The sequence below is a fragment of the Myotis davidii genome, unplaced genomic scaffold, assembly GCF_000327345.1.
Source record: "Myotis davidii unplaced genomic scaffold, ASM32734v1 scaffold1832, whole genome shotgun sequence".
Lineage (NCBI taxonomy): Eukaryota > Metazoa > Chordata > Mammalia > Chiroptera > Vespertilionidae > Myotis > Myotis davidii.
Genome location: NW_006283151.1, coordinates 349,115 through 367,846, shown reverse-complemented (window position 1 = coordinate 367,846; position 18,732 = coordinate 349,115). Strand labels below are relative to the sequence as shown.

General features: G+C 36.1%; 1 protein-coding gene across 4 annotated transcripts in view; it reads left to right on the top strand.

Moving 5' to 3' along the window:
* NEK1 (NIMA related kinase 1) overlaps positions 1-18,732 on the top strand; it is a 154,382-nt gene that overhangs the window by 96,566 nt on the left and 39,084 nt on the right. For 3 of the 4 annotated variants that reach the window (XM_006753485.2, XM_006753488.2, XM_006753486.2), the window contains 3 exons: positions 8,587-8,718; positions 12,369-12,434; positions 12,516-12,744. In XM_006753485.2, coding sequence (XP_006753548.1) covers positions 8,587-8,718; positions 12,369-12,434; positions 12,516-12,744 — 427 coding nt within the window. The remainder of the gene's footprint in view (positions 1-8,586; positions 8,719-12,368; positions 12,435-12,515; positions 12,745-18,732) is intronic. The other variant, XM_006753487.2, reaches the window with a different exon arrangement.

The window sequence follows — 18,732 nt, the reverse complement described above, 5'->3', positions numbered from 1 at the left end:
ACACACACATATATATATATACCGGAAATGAAGGAGGGGGAGGTAACTACAATTATTAATAAACGCATTTATATGTTGTATAAAAAGTCACAAAATTCTAAGAAATTCTGTCATTATATACATCATTGTTTTTCTAATTGAAATTAAAAAGCAGTCAAAATGACTTCCTTGGGCAATCTAGTGTTAATCAGGAGTATGTTAAATATCTACATTACTCATTGTTTCTTTTTTTTATCTCTTGCACAATTTTGATCATTTTAAACTCATACTTGTTATATTTCTTGGTTTTTATAGGTTTCTTTTTCTGATAGAATATTGCTGATATTTGGAGAAATTGTTTTTGTTTTGCTTATTTCTTGTGCAATGAGTTTACCTATTTTATTACTTTTTGATTAATTTTATGGGCTTGTAGCATAAGACTATGTCATCGGCAAGTAGTTATGATATACATCATAAAAGTAATCTCTACAGTTTATTTACTATTTATTTTATGCCAGGCACATTATAACCACGGCACATGTATTGCTTTGTTTAATCTTTACAAAGCAGATATTGAAAGGGTAAAACAATTAGATGAGGTCACATTTCCAGTAAGTGCAGAACAGGGATCTGAAACTGTGTTTACCTAGTGTTGAAGTTTTTATTCTTATGCTCTACACATTGATTTCTTCTGCTTTTTGAAAATTATGCCTTTTGTTACCATTTTATTCTTAACTGCATTGGCCAGTACTTCCAAGATAATGTTAACTAAGAATAGGGATACTATTTTGTTTCTGTCTTTAATGGATGTACTTCATTCATTTTTCTGTTGTGTATGGTAAAATAGTAAGGAATAGGGTCTTATCTCTAGATTTTACAGTTTTATCAGGAACATGATTTGGAGTTTTATCAAATGCCTTTTGTGCATCTGTTAATGTGATTTTTGAAAATCCACCCATTGATGTAATATAGAAGTAGATTCTCGTCTTACCAGATTCCTAATGAGAAAGAAACATTTAGCTATACAAGAATGAGTGAAAGAGAGCTCCAGAATTCAGACAACATATCTGTGGAAATCTGTTCTGTGGTTAAGTCAGAGTCTATATCTTGAACATGATGAGTTCCTACTTTATTGCATTTTACTCTTTGTTGTATATTTTATTTCTATCTTTGTCCCATTCTTTTGACCTGCCCTATAGGCCTATAAGGCTTCTGGTGGACAGACTCCCCATCTTTTGCTCCCTTAGAATGTTCTTATCCTTAGTCTTGCCATCAATCTTATCCATTTAAATAGACACATTATGAGCTCAATTTAGAATCATGCTCCTTGTTCCAAGTATCACTGGACATGAACAGTTTCAGAAATCTCTGTAAGATAACGTTTATTTGACATCAATAGACTTAAGAACATCAAAGAGAATTAGGATACTACTTATACTGAGGTCCCTATTTCAAAGCTGCTCCTCTGATGGTCTTCATAGTATGACCTTAACTTTCCCTAAGCCTCTGGAGCAAAAAAGTTTTACAGGTGATGGAGGAGGTGGAAGAAGAGGAGGAGGGGAGCATTCTGGAAGCACTTTTAGGTTTTTATAGTTTAACAAGTACGTTTTACAAATTATGTTCAACAGTGATTCAGCTCTGAGTGGATGCTTTACATCCTATATAATAAAACCCTAATATGCAAATTGACCGAATGGCAGAACAACCAGTTCCTATGACATGCACTGACCACCAGGGGCAGATGCTCAACACAGGAGCTTCCCCCTGTTGGTCAGTGCACTCCCACGGGGGGAGTGCTGCTCATCCAGAAGCCAGGCTCATGGATGGTGAGTGCAGTGGCGGTGGCAGAAGCTTCTCCTACCTCCGCTGCAGGTGAGCAGTAAGGAGCAAGGAATCCCGGACTGCAAGAGGGCATAGGCCGGGCTGAGAGACCCTCCCTCCCCACAGTGCATGAAATTTTGTGCACCAGGCCTCTAGTTCTTATTATATAAGGCCTAAGCCGGCGGTCGGACATCCCTCTTGCAGTCCGGGATCCCTCGCTCCTTACTGCCCTCTTGCTTGCTCCTTACTGCTAAGTTCACTGCTCTCCCTAGCGGCAGGCTCTCTGCTGCTTGGCTTGCTGCTCCTTAGCACTCCCATGTAGGTGGGAGAGGATCCCACCTCTGCCACTAAGCTTTCCAGCCATGAGACCGGCTTCTGGCTGAGCAGTGCTCCCCCTGTGGGAGCACACTGACCACTAGGGAGCAGCTCCTACATTGAGTGTCAGCCCCCTGGTGGTCAGTGTGCATCATAGCGACCAGTCATTCTGGTAATTCTGCGTAACAGTCCCTTAAGCTTTTATTATATGGAGATAATATTATTATTACTGGACAGTTGTAAACCTGCAATAGTAGTAGCATAGTTTTATTTTCTCAGATGACCAATTGGAGCCAATGCTTTTCTCTTATCAGAAGGCTGCATTAGACCTCATTATACCCATCCAAGGTACTTTAAGAGCATTCATATACTTACAATGCAGCCTAAGAAAAACTTCCCTTAAAGTCTTTGCTTTCCAAGCTACATAAAACCAGTGTAAAACTTTTTTCTCTCTGTATATCTTCTTTTTAATGGCAGATATGCCTTAGATAGTTGTAAAGTGCACAAATGACAGGTGTATGATTATATTATTGATAGGTAATACTACTTGCTAGTATGGTACAACTTTGTATTTCTTCACGTTCCCTTAGAAGTGTTTTTATGGTGGCAGCATTAAACTGTGGTAGTGAGCCTGGCTTTTGAGATCCAACAGGCAAGGGACCCATTTTCACTTGGGGGAATTATTTTATTGTGTGCGCTTATGGTAAAACTGTCCAACAAGGTTTCCTGGCTTCTACTAGCTGAGTGATAGGCAGGTCATCTAAAGTAGACCAATTGAATTCTCTCTCAGGATTTGAGGCTTGAGCAGAATATCACAAGATTTCAAGTTGGAGTTTGTTTAATGCTGTAAGAGAACCTCAAGAAAATCACAAATTAGTTTCTGCCACCTAGATTCATAAAGCTACCCAGGTTTTTGGCAAAGATTCCTTTTGCTTTTGCGATCCTACTTACTGCTCTTTTCCCCCTCCGTTACCCTCCTCCCTTCCTTCAGAATTAGTTTCTATTGCTTTTAATCAAAGAAGCTTAACTGATTCACCATGTCAAATGTCAGTAGAGTACTTGGTGAATAGTAACACAAAATAAATTCATTGGGAATTCTGTGGCTCATGATATTTCATTTATGCATAGAGAACTGTTCAGTAAACATTTGTTTACTACCAAAAGGAGGCTAGAAACTCATAAAAAGAGAGATCAGATTTTTGGTTACTAGAGGTAGTGATTGGGGAAGAAGAATTGGTGGTCAAAAGATACCGACTCCCAGTTATAAGATTAATAAGTATTAGGGATGTAATGTACAACCTGATGACTATAACTAATACTGGTGTATGATATATAAATAAGGAAGTTAAGAGAGTAAACCCTAAGAGTTCTTATTACAAGGAGAGATATTTTTTACTTTTTATTTCTTTTTATGGTATCTATACGGGTTGATGGATGTTAACGAAACTTATTGTGGTAATCATTTGACAATATATGTAAGCCAAGTCTTTATGCTGTATACCTGGAACTCATACAGTGATGTATGTCTATATCTCAATAGACTGGGAGGAAAATGAGGCTGGGAATCTAAACACCTGAATTTCAGTCTCAGCTCTGCCAGTTAACCTGTTTGCGGAACTGGCTTAATGTTTCTAGGCCTTTATTTCCTCATCTCCTAAATGAAGGGCTTGATCTCTAATGTTGTTTAGTCTAAATTACCTAGAAAAATAGTCTTCATAATGTCAGTACTTAACTCCAGATTAATCTATATAAAATGGATTAAAGTTATTTTACTGAGTAATTATGTCAATAGAAAGTCTAATTTAGCATAATCTAGATATAGTATAAGGGGCTTTACTATATATATGTATTACCCATACTCTAATTTAGGAGTGATTATCATAGTATTCAGAGTTGGAGTTAGCATTATTAAATTTTCTGAAATGTTAGTTAAAAGTTTCACTGTATGTATGTTGTTGTATTTTCATTCAGTAAGACCACATATCTTTTTTTTTTTAATGTATTTTATTGATTTTTTTTACAGGAAGGAAGGGAGAGGAATAGAGAGTTAGAAACATCCATGAGAGAGAAACATTGATCAGCTGCCTCCTACACACTCCCCACCGGGGATGTGTCTGCAACCAAGGCACATGCCCTTGACCGGAATCGAACCTGGGACCTTTCAGTCCACAGGCCGACGCTCTAGCCACTGAGCCAAACCAGTTAGGGCAAGACCACATATCTTTCATTGAATTCGCAAACGTCTTTGATCTAAGAAATGGTAAAAATGGCTGCTTTACTTATTAAATCTTTGGCATGTATACCCAATTTTATAAATTTTTCTCTTTGACATAATTAATGGTAAAATATGGTGGTACTAAATAGGACTTCACTATGGAAATTAATTTTCATGTATGATGATAGGATTCCCCCTCCCCCCACCCCCAAATAATACAGATTTGTGCTTACTAGAGGTAGTGATTTGGCAGAGATTCCTTGTCCTGTTATTTTATACTTTTGTCTTCTATGAAACTTTGTTTTGTTTTCTTAGTTTAATAAATTTCACTTTTATGTTGTTTGTCCCATTGGAGAAACTTTCTGAATTAAGAACTGAGTCTAATGTTTCCTCATATGACAATTTAAAAATATGTTATTATCTTCTATCTCAGGATCTGTTAACGTTGAAAAATAGCTAGCCTTTCTCAACTAGCATATCTATATATATAAAAGCCTAAGTGGCAGGACGACTGAACAGGCTGCGTGGGGTGACCAGGCTGGCAGGGGGGGCAGTTGGAGGGGATCAGGCCAGCGGGGGGGCGGGGACAGTTGGGGGTGACCAGGCCAGCGGGGGAGGCAGTTAGGGGCGATTGGGCAGGCAGACAGACTTTCTGAATTAAAGACTCTGTCTAATGTTTTCTCTTATTACAATAACAATTATGTTATTATCTTCTATCTCAAGATCTGGTTAACATTGAATAGCCTTAAGCTGAATTCAGGTTATAAATCATATGTTGATGATGTTTACACAGAAGGCCAAAGTTCTACTGTACTAATAAGTTAATGATATGTGTGAACTTGGCTTATAATGAATGATGTTGCCATGTCTCAATAGATACCCCAAATTACCGTTAAATTTTCCAAAAGCTGACTTAGTTTTATTGTTAGTTTTGTAATTGTTAGAGTTAGCAGGATGTTCTGTTGGTTCTTAGTTCTTTGCTTTAAATTTCAAATGTCTGAGTTTCTTTGCTTGCTCATTGTTTTTGCTTCTGATTTGTTTAGCTTAGTTGACCCAGGGAGAAACTAGTATATGTTTGATTATAGGACATAAGCATTTACTAAAGACTGCTGACAGTGATTATTACAAAGGTACCAATAATGTTGTCTTATACATTGGATCAAATATATCTTAGATCATGGACTATACACTAGTCATTTGCCATATACAAATATGTCAGCCAGGCAGATTTTAATAATATAAAGTAAATTTTAATAGTAATGTGTGAAACATTTTCTTCATTAAAGTATCTTCTGTTGGTTAAAAAAAGAAATTTGCTTCTATGGTCACAAAGATGAATAGTATGAAGACAATTTAGTAGAGATCATCCATTTTTTAGCATAATTTTAGCACTGTCCTAAATGTGATTATCTTTAGTCTCATATTAAGTCATACACCTTACCAATAAATATATTGGTAAATATATCTGGTTTTAAAACCAGACTTTTAGTGTTTTGTCTCTGTTACTTTTGGTTTTTCTTAAGATTGAGATTAATATAGAAATATCTCTTCAATATAATTTACATCTTAATAATATAAAGTAAAGATAAAGGATTTTCAGTCTCTTTATGTGACTTTTGCCTTTCTTTACTATCTGCTAAGTATTGCCAAGAGAATTTAAAATTTCTCTTAGGCCATAAGTCTACAGTTTCCAAGAGTTGTGCCAGTGCCTGTTTAAGTCGTATAAAAATTATGTGTGCATATGAATAAACATTTAAAAAGTATAGATGAATGAAGTTATAATTGGAGTTATAGTTGGAGCAGTAGGTATATGGGTGACTTTTTTTTCTTTTATTATGAGTTTTCTTCATGTTCCTGTCATAGGCATCTGCCCAATAATTTCTGGAAATGACTTTTGAGATAAAATTATGCTTATAAAGCATAGGTTGAGAAGGGAAATTGGTGTTCTTCTTTAGTAAAATTGTTTAAATTCATACTATATTTCCTGTTTAATTATTCATACAATTAAATTACTCTTGATCATTTTTTAAAATCTTAGTTTTTAAATTTTTATAATGTAAAGTATTTTCTTTCAGGTTTCTGCTGCTTATTGACCTCTGTGTCAAAAACCTTCTTTTGTAGTGCAAAAACTTTAAATTCTGATTGTACATAAATGGGAGGTCTTGTTTTTATTTTGCTTTGTGCAAGTGTCTTCATTTCATCAGGTTTTAAAACCAGACTTTTAGTGTTTAAGCCACATGACTTTATTTAATAAAATCTAAATAAATGTTTGCTGAACTATAATAATTGCTACCATTTATTACACACACAGCTGTACACCTTACGTAAATTATCACATTTAATCCATATACCAAAGAGACAATGAGTACAGCATTCCCATTTTAGAGAGAAGAATTTTGAAGTGTAGAGAGGATAAGAAACATGAAAACAATCACAGGGTTAGGGAGAGGGAGTTTTGGACTTTGAGTGTAGTAAACGTTTCCCATTCAGTTGTATTTCATGACTTCCTTCAACAATGAATGGCCATTCAAACTGGCTACTGTTGAAGGCCACTCAAACTATCTTCCATCCTGGCTTTTTACACAGTTCTTTCTGTGGTTTCTGTTTTGTTTGTTTTTCCCCAGATCATTTAACACGCATCTCTCTACTTTTATTTCTCTGTAACATACTGATTGATTCATGTGTTTCCCTTTCTCTTCTAGTTTATAATTCTTTGAGAGAAAGCATGTGTCATTCATTTTATTTTATTTTTCTTTGGTTTGAAATTATTTACTGCCATTAGTTCTGGTCTACAATATATTGAGTTCCCCTCTGCCCCCAGGTTTACTGAGATATGTGTAGATATTGTGAAATGTTTACCACAATAATGTTACTTAATACATCTATCACCTCACATAGTTCCCATGTATCATTCATTTTCAATACTCATTATCTAGCATTGTGCTTCACACTTAGTGCATCTTTGAATGTGTTGATTAATTAATTTTAATCAGATATTGTATACTTGTTTTCTCACAAAATCATATAAAACGTATTTATTGAAATAGCAGAAATAATTTTTAAGTGAATTGGCATAATCCAATTAATAAATATGATATGTAGTAGAGAAATTATTACTGATTTACAAAATAACAACAGAATTTGTACATTTAAATTAATTTGTTTCCTTCAAAATAATCAGCACCATTTATTGTAAAGACTATCTTTTCTCCATTGAGTTGCCTTTGCTCCATTGGTAAATCAGTTGACTGTATTTGTGTGCTCTATTTCTGATTTCTGTTCTGTTCCATTTATCTACCTGTTTATTCTTACACCAATACTATAATGTCTTGATTCCTGTAGCTTTATAAGGCTTGAAATCATTTCTCAAATTTTGTCTTTTCCTCCAATACTGTGTTAGATACTTCCATCTTCTCTTAAACAACATATACTAGCGTAAAATGAAAGCCCAGAAGACTAAATATTAGAATTGTATTACTACCTTATGCTTAGAAGATACTCAGTAAATATTGCATATGAAATGTATTCTCACCAGAAATTCGTGTTTATTGGTTTGAAAAAGAGATAAAAGTAGGGAGCAGAGTTGCTGCCATATTAATGTGACCATACCTGTGAACGCCATTTCCTGGTATTATTAAAGGTTCAGAATCTAACTTTGCATTGTTTAGAGTCTAAGTGGCAAGATAAAAATGAACACCTATATGAATATAACAAATGATATTTTAATGACATAAATCTTATTCACTATGCATAATAGTTCTTCCATTCTCATTTATGTTGACATTTTTATAATGAGGGCTCTTACATTTGGTGATTGATGTTAAACTTTAAGAAGATTGTACCAAACTTGCACAAATTACAGAAACATTTTCAAGTGTAAGATTAATAAATATTTTTTCTTCCCATGAAATGCTTTTTCCCCCATGAAATGTTTTAGTGAATTAAAGTGAGAGGATTAATATTTAGTCTTTTAGAAGACAGTTTGTTTTTAAGAGCACTTAATGAAATACTGTTAATAAAGTATTAAAGAATGACTTGGTACTACATGACACATAATTATGTTTACATCTGAGGCCTGAGATGTTTCTCTTTATTCACTGATCATGCCTACCTACATCATGAAAATTGAGGAATGGAGAAAACTATATGTGGATACAATGTATAAGCAAACAGTAATCTTATATATACCTTCATATATCTTTTATCTCTTCCTGCAAATATAAATTCCCAGTGTGTACTTAAATTCTTTATTATAGTTGGTGTCTAAAGGAGTAAAGAGTTCTGATATGTCTCCTCCTTTGGGACAGCATGAAGCAAGTGGCTCGCCATCAAAGCATCAGATAAGACCTGTTATTTCTGTGACTTCAGCCTTGAAAGAAGTGGGTATGGTAAGTTTCCTAAAATTTAGAGCTCCTTAAGGTCAAAAGATTATCAAAAGGATTCAACTTAATGACGTTATATTAATTTCTAATGTTCCATTAGAGTTTTCTAGGAATAAAATTACCTAAGATTTTTGTGTCTGCTCTACTCTGAATTCTGGAGCCTTGCTGCTCATAAGTTTTATATCTAGGAACACCTGGTAGATAAAACTATTTTAAAGTTATTTTCTCTCCCTCTTTTACTTTAAAATAATATTGAACAAATAAAATGTATATACAAATGTACCAAAAATAAAGCAAAAACATTTTTAGATCCCAGCTTTCATAATTAACAAAGGCGTACTTTTTAAGAAATAATGTCTTTGGTACTTAGAGTAATTAACTCTAGGAATAAAGTTTAAGACATATTTACATTTATTGTTTTGGCATAGCAAATGTTAGAGGAGTCAGTATAATTACAATTAATGCTTTAGTTATTTCTTTTACCTTCTATTTCTGAATCTGTCATGCCATATGGATGACACACAAATATGTGGGCGAGTATAAAGTTTAAGCTCTGAAGAATGTGCCAGGTATCCATCTGAAATGTGAAAACTCTGTTCTAAGGTTAAGGAAAATGGGTTCATGATGTGGAATTTCAGTCTAGAATTCATCAGACAGAAGGGGAAAAGTCTCCTGAACCATCTATATAATAAAGAGCCAGGGTCATAACAACTGAAGGCTCGACCAGACCGGAAGTCAGTGCTGGGTTGCTGTGGTGACCCAGCACTGACTGCCTAGGGGGCTGAGGATCAGGCCCAGAGAGAGGCCTGCAGAGAGAGAGCGGCAGGGTCTGATCTGTGGCAGCCATTGAACTGAATCAGCCCCGCCTTTATGATCAGGCCTCGCTGATAGGCCCAGAGACACTGACTGGCATAGTACCAGACCAGTCAGAGCCAAATTGGCCGGCAGAGGAGGGCAGTTGGGGGTGAGATCAGATTAGCAGGGGAGGGCAGTTAGGGGCGATCAGGCCAGCAGGGGAGAGCAGTTAGGGGTGAGATCAGGCAGGGGAGTGTCGTTGAGGGTGAGATCAGGCCGGCAGGGGTGGGCAGTTGGGGGCGATCAGGCAGGCAGAGGCAGTTGGGGGTGAGATCAGGCTGGCAGGGGAGAGCAGTTAGGGGCGATCAGGCAGGCAGAGACAGTTAGGGGTGATCAGGCAGGCAGGCAGAGAGATTAGGGGCAATAGGGCAGGTAGGCAGAGAGGTTAGGGGTAATCAAGCAGGTAGGCGGGTGAGTGGTTAGGAGCCAGTGGTCCCAGATTGTAAGATGGGTGTCCTAAACCAGTTGTCGGACATCTCCCTAGGAGTCCCCAATTGGAGTGGGTATAGGCTGGGCTGAGGGAAGAACCCCTCCCTGCACAAATTTCGTGCACCGGGCCTCTAGTATAATATAACACATTAACCTGATTCCTCCTCTCCTGGTAATTACCGTATTTGCCGGCGTATAAGACGATTTTTTGGCCCTGAAAAATATGCCTCCAAGTGGGGGGTCGTCTTATACGCCAGGTACACTTCAGATAGACTGCCCATAGTGCTTGCCCCGTGCCATAGTGGCCTCCCGATGCCCGCCCACTTCATTCCACATACCGTTCAGGCATCAGCAGCGCTGCTGGGTGTATGCTCGGCTGTTATGCGATTTTGCTGTTATGCGATTTTACCACACTCGCAAAATCGCACACAGCCAACCATACACCCAGTATGGTATCGCGATTCGCGATTTTGCGCTATCATGGTGCCTGTTAGAATGGTGAAGAGCTCGCACTTGCACACTAGTGAGGTCCCAGGGAGATGCTGATGCAAGGGTGGACCAGACTGCTATAGTGACAGGGCGGGCAAACAGGGAGCAGGGACCAATCAAATCAGGCTTTGTATACAGCCAACAGCCAACCACAATCCTGCCCCATTGTACAGTACAGCATAGAAAATGTCGACCAGTCAAACCCCTATCATCCCTATCATGGCACCAAGATGTCGTTGATGAACTTTTAATATCAGATGATGAAGAGGAGTTTGAAGGCTTTTAAGGTGAAACTGTCACGCCAGCAAACTTGCTAGGGACTTGCCCGGCACTTGCTCTCTCCCTCTATTTGTTATCTTACTTCTATCATTGACAGTCCCTCTAGGTTGTGGGCTGCTTGCCTGTGTTCCTGAGAAGCATCTACGGTACCAGTCTATAGAGTGTGTTTTCTTTAGTGAATTACCGGTATGTTTACCGGTAATAAACTTGCACTGTTTTATGTATATGTTTGATTACATACAGCCTTGTGACAGTTTTCCTGCATGTCATAAGCATTTGAATATAAATTAAAACGTTAAAATCAAATCTGATATTGTTTTACCTTTTATTTGGTGTGTGGAAGGTGTGCGGAAGAGGGGGTAGTCTTATACGGCGAGTATATAACAAACTCTGTAGTTTGAGTGGAAATGTTAGGGGGTCGTCTTATATGCCCAGTCGTCTTATACGCCGGCAAATACGGTAATGTCTGTGCCTTGTAATAGTTGAGTTTCATTAAATTTTTGTAGACAACACTGTTATTGGTGCGCCAATTTTTACAGCCTGTTTGTCTTGAAAATAAGACTGAGTAGGAAAAGACAAGTTTCTTGGTCACTCTTAAAAACTTCATAGAAGTAACTGTTGTTCTTTAAGTAGGATTAGTCTCTCTTCTTTCTGATAACAACTTTGCATGTACTACGTTGTTCACTTCAACTTTAGATACCACTGTGTGGTTCCCTCCTGGTACCCAGTCTCACATCTCAAGTAGCTGTGACCTCTCTGGTTGTAGCGACCGCTAATTCCTGACTACTGTACTGGGTAAAAGGCTCTTTGTCTCATTACATGTATTGCTTTCAAACTGACCACTGTACTTTTTTTGTGTTTTTCTCAAATACTACAAATTAAGGTAATTCATGTAACTAAATGGTTTTTCTTTGTGTTTTCTTGGTAAATATTGCTTTCTTATACTTTTAAAATTGCTCTTGCATACTCTGAGCCTTCCATATATAGTTTGCTTTCATAACTACTAATTTCTTCTTTTCATATATATAAAAATTCTAGGTGTCTAAGATTGCTATGATTTTGCTAACCAAACGATAGAATTTATATTATCCTTGGTACATGGGGCTCAGAACTCACTATTGATACTCTCTTGGCTTAGGTAAAAAAGCCAGTTCTCAATTATGTTTAGTAGTATTGCTTAATAAGCATACATATGTACATGAAACAAAGAAAGCTTCAAAATAACACAGCCTATCTTGAAGCACTTTATTCATCAAAACTTTCCTTAGCTCTAATTGAGAGCCTATATGAATTAATTTTCTTTTTATTTCTATTATTGACTTAAAATTACCAAAAAATTCAGGTGCCAAAGAGGAAGAGGATATAGTCAAATAGGTAATCAGTAATCCAAAAATATGACAAATAATTGAGAATTGGCCCTTTTACTATATATTTAATCTAGTACCTGTTTTTCACTGCTGATAATATAGGAAGTTGTGTTAACATTTACAGGAATAAAATAATTCACAAGGAACAATTTAATGAAAAGCAAAAAGTAACAAAAATTTTGACTTAGAATGTTAAAATAACATTATTTCTTACTCTGAAACTATCTGTGTTTAAAGGACAGAAGTTTAACTGATACCCAGGAAACCTCAGAAGAAATGCAAAAGACTAACAATTCCATTTCAGTAGGTACAATTTTCCATTTTTTTCTCAATCATTTTACTTAATTATATACATTATAAAATACAGCATTTTAACTGTTTCAGAGTAAACGAGAAATACTACGGAGATTAAATCAAAATCTTAAAGCTCAAGAAGATGAAAAAGGGAAGCAGTGTCACCCTGATATGGGTGAGGTAATTGTGCATGAAAATGCCGAAAAGAATGAAAAAGAAAAGTTGATTTCACCTGATCGCAAGAAGTGGGAGGCAGGAGGTCAACTTGTGATTCCTCTGGATGAGTTTGCATTGGATACATCTTTCTCTGCAACTGACAGTAAGTATGAAAGTGTTTTTATCCTGTTTTGGCATAGCACACATGTAAACTCGTAGACTGGACACTCTGAGGGAAAGAACACTTTATAGGGATTGAGAGAACCTGGAAAAAATTCACATATATGTGAAACATGGGGAAAAAACTATTCAACCTTAAGAATAGCAAGGATTTTTATTACAGAAGTGTAAAGTGTGAGGGGGGGGGGACTAATGATATATACTATTTAAATTGTATTACTTTAACCCTTTCTAATCTGCTCCAGGAATAATTCTTGATGAGAACTAGAGTAGTAAACTGACAGAATCTCAGAAAAGTCCCTTAGGGATTTAGCAGGGATATTAACACTAGATTGCCCAAGAAAGTCATTTTGACTGCTTTTTAATTTCAATTAGAAAAACAATGATGTATATAATGACAGAATTTCTTAGAATTTTGTGACTTTTTATACAACATATAAATGCATTTATTAATAATTGTAGTTACCTCCCCCTCCTTCATTTCCAGTATGTATATATATGTGTTATACCTATATTGCCCAAAAGCAGTCATTTTGACTGCTTGGGAAATTATGACTAGACTGACAGATATTATTCTTTCACGATGCAGTCATTTTGACTGCTTTTGGGCAATATAGGTATATACTAAATTTCGGTCTTTCTAGTGTTAAGAAGATCTCAATAATACATTTTTTCAGCAATATTTATGAACACCTACTATTGTCTTGCATTTTCCCAGGCACTAGATAGAGATATAACAGTGAATGAATGAAGTGATATGTGCTCTTTGGAGCTAATATTCTAAAAGAGCGAGGCTGACCTCTGTCTAAAGTTTTAAGTAATTTTTTTTAATGGACTATTTTTGTAGAATTCTTTCTTACCATGGAGAAAAGCCCAAAGATTCCACAGCATTTGTTTACTTATTTTAACAGTTCTTTTTTAAAAAAAATTTATTGTTGAAAGTATTACATATGTTCCCTTTTTCCCCCCATTGACCCCATCTAGCATGCCTCCCCCACCTCCCCACCCCAGGCCTTCACTACCCTATTGTCTCTGTCCATGGGTTATGCATCTATGCATACAAATTCTTTGGTTGATCTCTTCCCACTCACCCATACAGCCCTGCTGAGATTCCACAGTCTGTGCTATGCTTCCATGTCTCTGGATCTATTTTGTCCATCAGTTTATTTTGTTCATTAGATTCCACATATGAGTGAGATCATGTGATACTTGTCTTTCTCAGACTGGCTTATTTTGCTTAGCTTAACAATCTTCAGGTTTCTCCATGCTGTCTCAAATGGTAAGAGATCCTTATTTTTTACAGGTGCATAGTATTCCATGCTATAAATGTACTACAGCTTTTTTATCCCCTCATCTGATGGGCACTTGGGCTGTTTCCACATCTTAGCTATTGTAAATTGTGCTGCTGTAAACATAGGGATGCATACATTCTTTCTGATTGGTGTTTTAGGTTTCTTAGGATATATTCGTAGAAGTGGAATCACTGATTCAAATGGCAGTTCCATGTTTAATTTTTTGAGGAAAAAATTCTTTATGGAATTCCATTATATGCCACATACTCCTAAGCAGTGAAGATACATAATGGTTAAGACATATTCTCTCCACTCAAGGAGATTAGGGTCTAGTGGAAAGGGAGGCAAGAAAAGAGGCAATTCATTATAGTTGATAAATAATGTTGTAGGAAATAATCATAAGGCACTGTAAGAACATGTATCCCAGGGCATAAATCAGTCTTGGGAGAGCTAAGAAAATGAATTTTTGGAAACAGTGATGTGCTAAGGAATAAAAAGTGTTAGCTAAATAAACCAAAGCCAAGCAGAGTGTTTGCAGCAGAGAATTAGTAGGACTGATAATTACGAGAGCATGTGAAGCGCAGGGAATGGATATAATTCAGTATGGTTGGCAAAGTTCAGAATTCAAGACAAAGAATGGCAAGCAAGAAACCTTGGAAGAGATAATCAGGGCCAGATCAGGAAGGGTTCTATACACTGGCTGTGTTGAGCAGTATGAGCTTTACCCTTATTGAGAGAAGTCTTCAAACAGTGTGCTATTAGGGTTTTCTGGCATATTGAATCCTGACTGGGGAATAATAGATGAGGGGGCGGGGAGAGGGGGATGGTGGTACCATCAGACTGGTGGTACTTTGAATTTTTGTCCTCTTCCCTGATCTGGCTGCTACTGTTTGCATCTCAGAGTTCTCAAATAGCTTAATAGCTTATGCATTTCGTCCTGGCTTCTACAGCTGTATTGAGAGACACAGGTTGATGCTTACTTCATCTTCCCAAGACTTTGAAATGTAATTATCCTTAAAGAGATTTAAATACTAAGAAAATTAGTCTTTATAGTTATCTGTGTAATGGCAATTTCTAGTATTTTTTAATGTCTTTGTTTAGGTTCACATATCCACGTAGTATCATTTTCTTCTGGCTAAAGGACTTATTTTAACTTTTTTTTGTAATATTGGCGATAGATTCTTTCAACTTTTTATACTGAAAAGTATTTCACCTTAACTTTTAAAAGATATTTTCTCTGGGAATAGAGTTCTGGGTTGGCAGTTTTGTCTTTCAGTGCTTTAAAGATGTTGCTCCACTGTCTTCTTACTTGCATTGTTTCTAACTAAAAATCTGATTCTTACCTTTGTGCCTCCCTATATAACATGGCATTTTTTGGTGATGTGTCTTGAAATTGTTGTTTTAGATATTTTTCTCAATTGTTTTGGTTATTTGGGCAATAGCACAATCCAGTATCCTATTCTATCTTACACAGGATTAAAAAGTCCTTGAGACCAGTTTTTAGAGGCTTGTACTAATATAGACGAAAAGCATTGATAACTTTCACAGAGTTGCTGAAAGATGATAAAGAAATGAGGGCACTTGTAAGATATATTTGGAGACAGGCCTATAAGGCTATTATGTGAAACTCTTCTAGGAGTTTGTCAGAGGAAAAAAAACTTTGAAGACAAAGTGAGGAACATTTAGAGTTAGGAAAATTGAGAGTGTGGCTTGGATTACAAGGAAAAAGAGAAGACTTAAGAAAGAGCGATGACAAATTGAGGGCTAAAAAGTTTACATTGGTTTTGTCCAGGAAAAGGCATTGTGATCTTGATAAAAGCAGTGTCATTAGAGTGCCAAGGGCAGAAATAGAGCCCAGGAATTAAGAAGCAAATGGAAGTTGAGGAAGTTAAAAAAAAATTTAACCAGTGGACACAGACACTGGTGCGGTGGGGGCTTGCCAGGGGTGGGTCAGTTGGAGAAAAAGAGACATATGTAAATCTTTAGATAATAAATTTTAAAAAAATTTAGAACCTTTTAAGGAAGCTGAGCTATGAAGGGCAATAGAGATATAGGTTGGTGTTACTTGGTAGCAATTTAGAGTCAGTGAAACTTTATGAAAAAAGAGACTTGAAAATATTTTATGCTAATTAGGTCAAAGTATATCACATCACTCTCCCATTTTAAAACAAGTGATTTCCATGGCAATTAGAACAAGAATCCAAAGTCCCTTTCATAGTCCACTAGGCTCTCCTGAGGTTTTTCCTTGCCTATTGACCTATCTACTTCTTTCTACCTACTCACTTTTTTAAAAAATATATATTTTATTGATTTTTTTACAGAGAGGAAGGGAGAGGGATAGAGACTTAGAAACATCGATGAGAGAGAAGCATCGATCAGCTGCCTCTTGCACACCCCCTCCTGGGGATGTGCCCACAACCAAGGTACATGCCCTTGACCGGAATCGAACCTGGGACCCTTCAGTCCGCAGGCCAATGCTCTATCCACTGAGCCAAACCCGTTAGGGCTACCTACCCACTTTTTACTTCTTTTAACACATGCCAAGCTCTTTCTTTTTCTCTTATTCTTAGTCTTCATTCTTAGTATTAATATGTCTTATTTCTTTTCAATGCTTTTTTTTTTTTTTTAATTTTTTTTTTTTATTATTATTAGTTTCTTTTCAATGCTTTTTAGATTTTCTCACTAAGCTATGGTTTTAGTAAATTCGATTATGGTGTACCTTTATGTCATTTTTCTTTGTTTCTTTTACTTGGGTTTTGTTGAGCTTCTTGGATTTGTGAGTATATAGTTTTCATCAGATTTGTTTGCCATTATATTTTCCAGCCTTCTTTTCTAGATATCAGTATGAATCTTGTTAATGTTTTCCTTATCTGTGAGTATCATCAACAGTCTTGTCTCTAGTTTGTGGAACATATGGAATTCAGTTATAATGACAGTTATAAACGTCCCTATGTACTAATAACATCATCTCTGTCATTTTGGGAATTGGTTTTGATTGATAGACTTTTTTTCTATTTAGTATAAGTTGAATTCTGCTGCTTTTTTATACAGGCTTGGCAATTTTTGTTTGGAGGCCAAGCAGTTAATTTTACTTTGATGGGTGTTATGGCCAATGGTGTTTCTGTAAATATTTTTGTTCTTTTTGTTCTGAGACACAATTCACTTGTAAAAAGTTTGACCCTTTTATGTCTTGCTTTTAAGCTTTGTTAGATGGAGCCAGAACAATGTTTAGTCTATGGCTAATTTTTCCTCCCTTTACTGAGTCAAAAACCTCTCTGAGTAATGTAATTGATGCCTTGTGAATTATAAGATTTCTTTTTCTGGCTGGTGGGAATAGGGACTATTTCTGATCCTGTGTAAACTCCAGGTATTGCTCCCTCTACTCCTTTCGGGTGGTCTTTTTTCTAGACTTCAGTAATTTCCTCACACATGTGCTGATCATTATTCAGCTTAAGACTTGAAGGGGCTCTTTACAGTTCTCCTGAATTCTCTGTTTGTGTCGTTTTCTACTCTTCAGCACTCTTCTTGCCAATGTAAGCCACTTTTGCCACTCTAGACTTCCAGTTCCATTACCTCTGGTCAGAGAGACCACCTGGTCTTCCCTGTATCGAAGGGTATGAAGTATATATATATTTTCTTATGCACATTCAGTTTTCTACTTTTCTTTGTTAAAGAGACCCCAAACACATATTACATTGCCTTGACATCTTTGTCAAACACCAAGTGGCTGTAAGTCATAGGTCTATTTTCGGGTTCTCTACTCTTTTCAACCATCTTTTTTAAAAATTGGTTCCCTGTTGGTAACCTTTTTGACTGTACAAACTGATTATTACCTGCTAATGTTCAGGTCCTTACTTCCATAGAACTGGTACACAAAAATTTATATCAGTAAATATTTGGGTACCATTGAAAGTTTATGACTTATTCCCCATATTATATGAAATTATATTCTATCTATTACTGCTAGATACCTAAGTGCTAAATGTATTATTAACAAACATTCTGAAAATTCAAACTTCAATAATTTCCCATATTTTTGCTTTCCTACATTTTACTTTTCAAGTTTACCCAAAATTATTATTGTCAAAAAGAAAATGTAGCTGCGTACTTAAGATATATAAGAAAATAAAACAAAATTTCTTAGCTATACTTTTCTCTACTTTTAATCCATAAGTTAATATTAGCATTTAGCTTAGTATTTGTTTTCTATTCTCTTCAATTAAATTCATGAAAAAAATTAATTTATATTTTATCTTTTTTGTGCTCTCCCAACATAATATATATTTTTTTATTTTTATAGTCCCTAAAATTCTTTAGTATTTAAAAAGTAATTATAGATGTATTTTTATTACTGATGTCAGTTGTTTCATCATTCATTTCCTGAAAGTCTTTTCTTAAGCATCATCATCATATGCTCTTTGTGATATAACCTTTATTTCTCATGAAGCACTCAGTTGGATAGAAGACCATGAATCTGCCTTATCCTGTCTAATAAAAGAGAAACATGGTAATTGGCGTAGGACCGCTACTCTTCCCATTGGCTAATCAGCAAGATATGCAAATTAACTGTCAGTCAAGATGGCGGCTGGCAGCCAGGCAGCTTGAAACTAACATGAGGCTTGCTTGCTTCAGTGATGGAGAAAACCAACATTCCCCACATGCCTTGCAGGCCTCTGAGC